Raw genomic sequence first — 926 nt, forward strand, 5'->3', positions numbered from 1 at the left:
TGAAAGCAGAGACTCTGAGGTTCAGTAAAAAGCAGCGTCATCACTTTTTGTTTGTTGCTTTGTCCTGTTGCTGGTCAACAATGCATCCTTTTTGTCTTTCAGCAAATATCTACGTATATCACAGTTCCTCCATCACCTTTGATTCAGACCCTGGTGCAGGGAAACATCTTAGTTAGCGATGAGGTGCTGATGTCAGCCATGTCTGCTTTTACTTCCTTGGACCAGCCCATGCCTACGGTGCAGCCCCCAGCACAGGTAAGGGGCGTGCGTGAGCTTGGGGGGTCCCCCTGCGAGGGGCTGTGCCAGCACAGCAGGAAAGTCCTGTCAGTCAGTCAGACTCTGGAGATCTGCTTCGATGCTGAATCCTGGGTGCCTTCCCAAAGTGACAGCCAGACTCGGGAAGGAGCGGTAGATAAATGACAGGATAGCTCCAGGGTTTGCTCTCTCCTGGTGTCCTTGTTGCTGGATGCCCAAATATTTGTAACACGGTCTCTCCAGCTTTTTGTTCAGCCCCGGTATAATGGTTGGCTCCCAGAGCCCTTGTCAGTTTGCCCCAAGGATCCCTCTCCTCCTGGCATGGTTGTTTTGGGCTCTCCCCAGGGCTAGGCAGGCCAGATACATTCTCCACACTCTGAAAATGTTCTTTGTAACAGAAGAATTAAAAGCTTTAAGAACAAAGCAAAAAAAGCAGGGGGTTTTGGAGGAGATGATGTCTCCCAGCAGATCATGCCAATGCTCTGCATTGTGTCAAGACACCATCGCTGTTCCTGCAAGTGCTGTTTTGAATTGGGATTGGGAACGTGTTTGAGGGAGCAGCACCTCCAACTTGTTGCTGCTAGAGCAGTGCTGCATTTTCAACATCTTGTCTGTCTCTCTCTCCCTGTTCTGGTTTTAGAGCAGCTTGAGTATGCATGCTGGGGCTGGCT

General features: G+C 50.2%; 1 protein-coding gene across 1 annotated transcript in view; it reads left to right on the plus strand.

Annotated features, from left to right (window-relative positions):
* Nucleotides 1–926, plus strand: part of ZNF341 (zinc finger protein 341) — a 16,627-nt gene that overhangs the window by 2,448 nt on the left and 13,253 nt on the right. The window contains exons 3-4 of the mRNA XM_009892114.1: nucleotides 103–255; nucleotides 896–925. Of these exons, the coding sequence (XP_009890416.1) occupies nucleotides 103–255; nucleotides 896–925 (183 nt within the window). The remainder of the gene's footprint in view (nucleotides 1–102; nucleotides 256–895; nucleotide 926) is intronic.

The sequence above is a fragment of the Charadrius vociferus genome, unplaced genomic scaffold (genome assembly GCF_000708025.1).
Source record: "Charadrius vociferus isolate BGI_N301 unplaced genomic scaffold, ASM70802v2 scaffold409, whole genome shotgun sequence".
Classification (NCBI taxonomy): Eukaryota; Metazoa; Chordata; class Aves; order Charadriiformes; family Charadriidae; genus Charadrius; species Charadrius vociferus.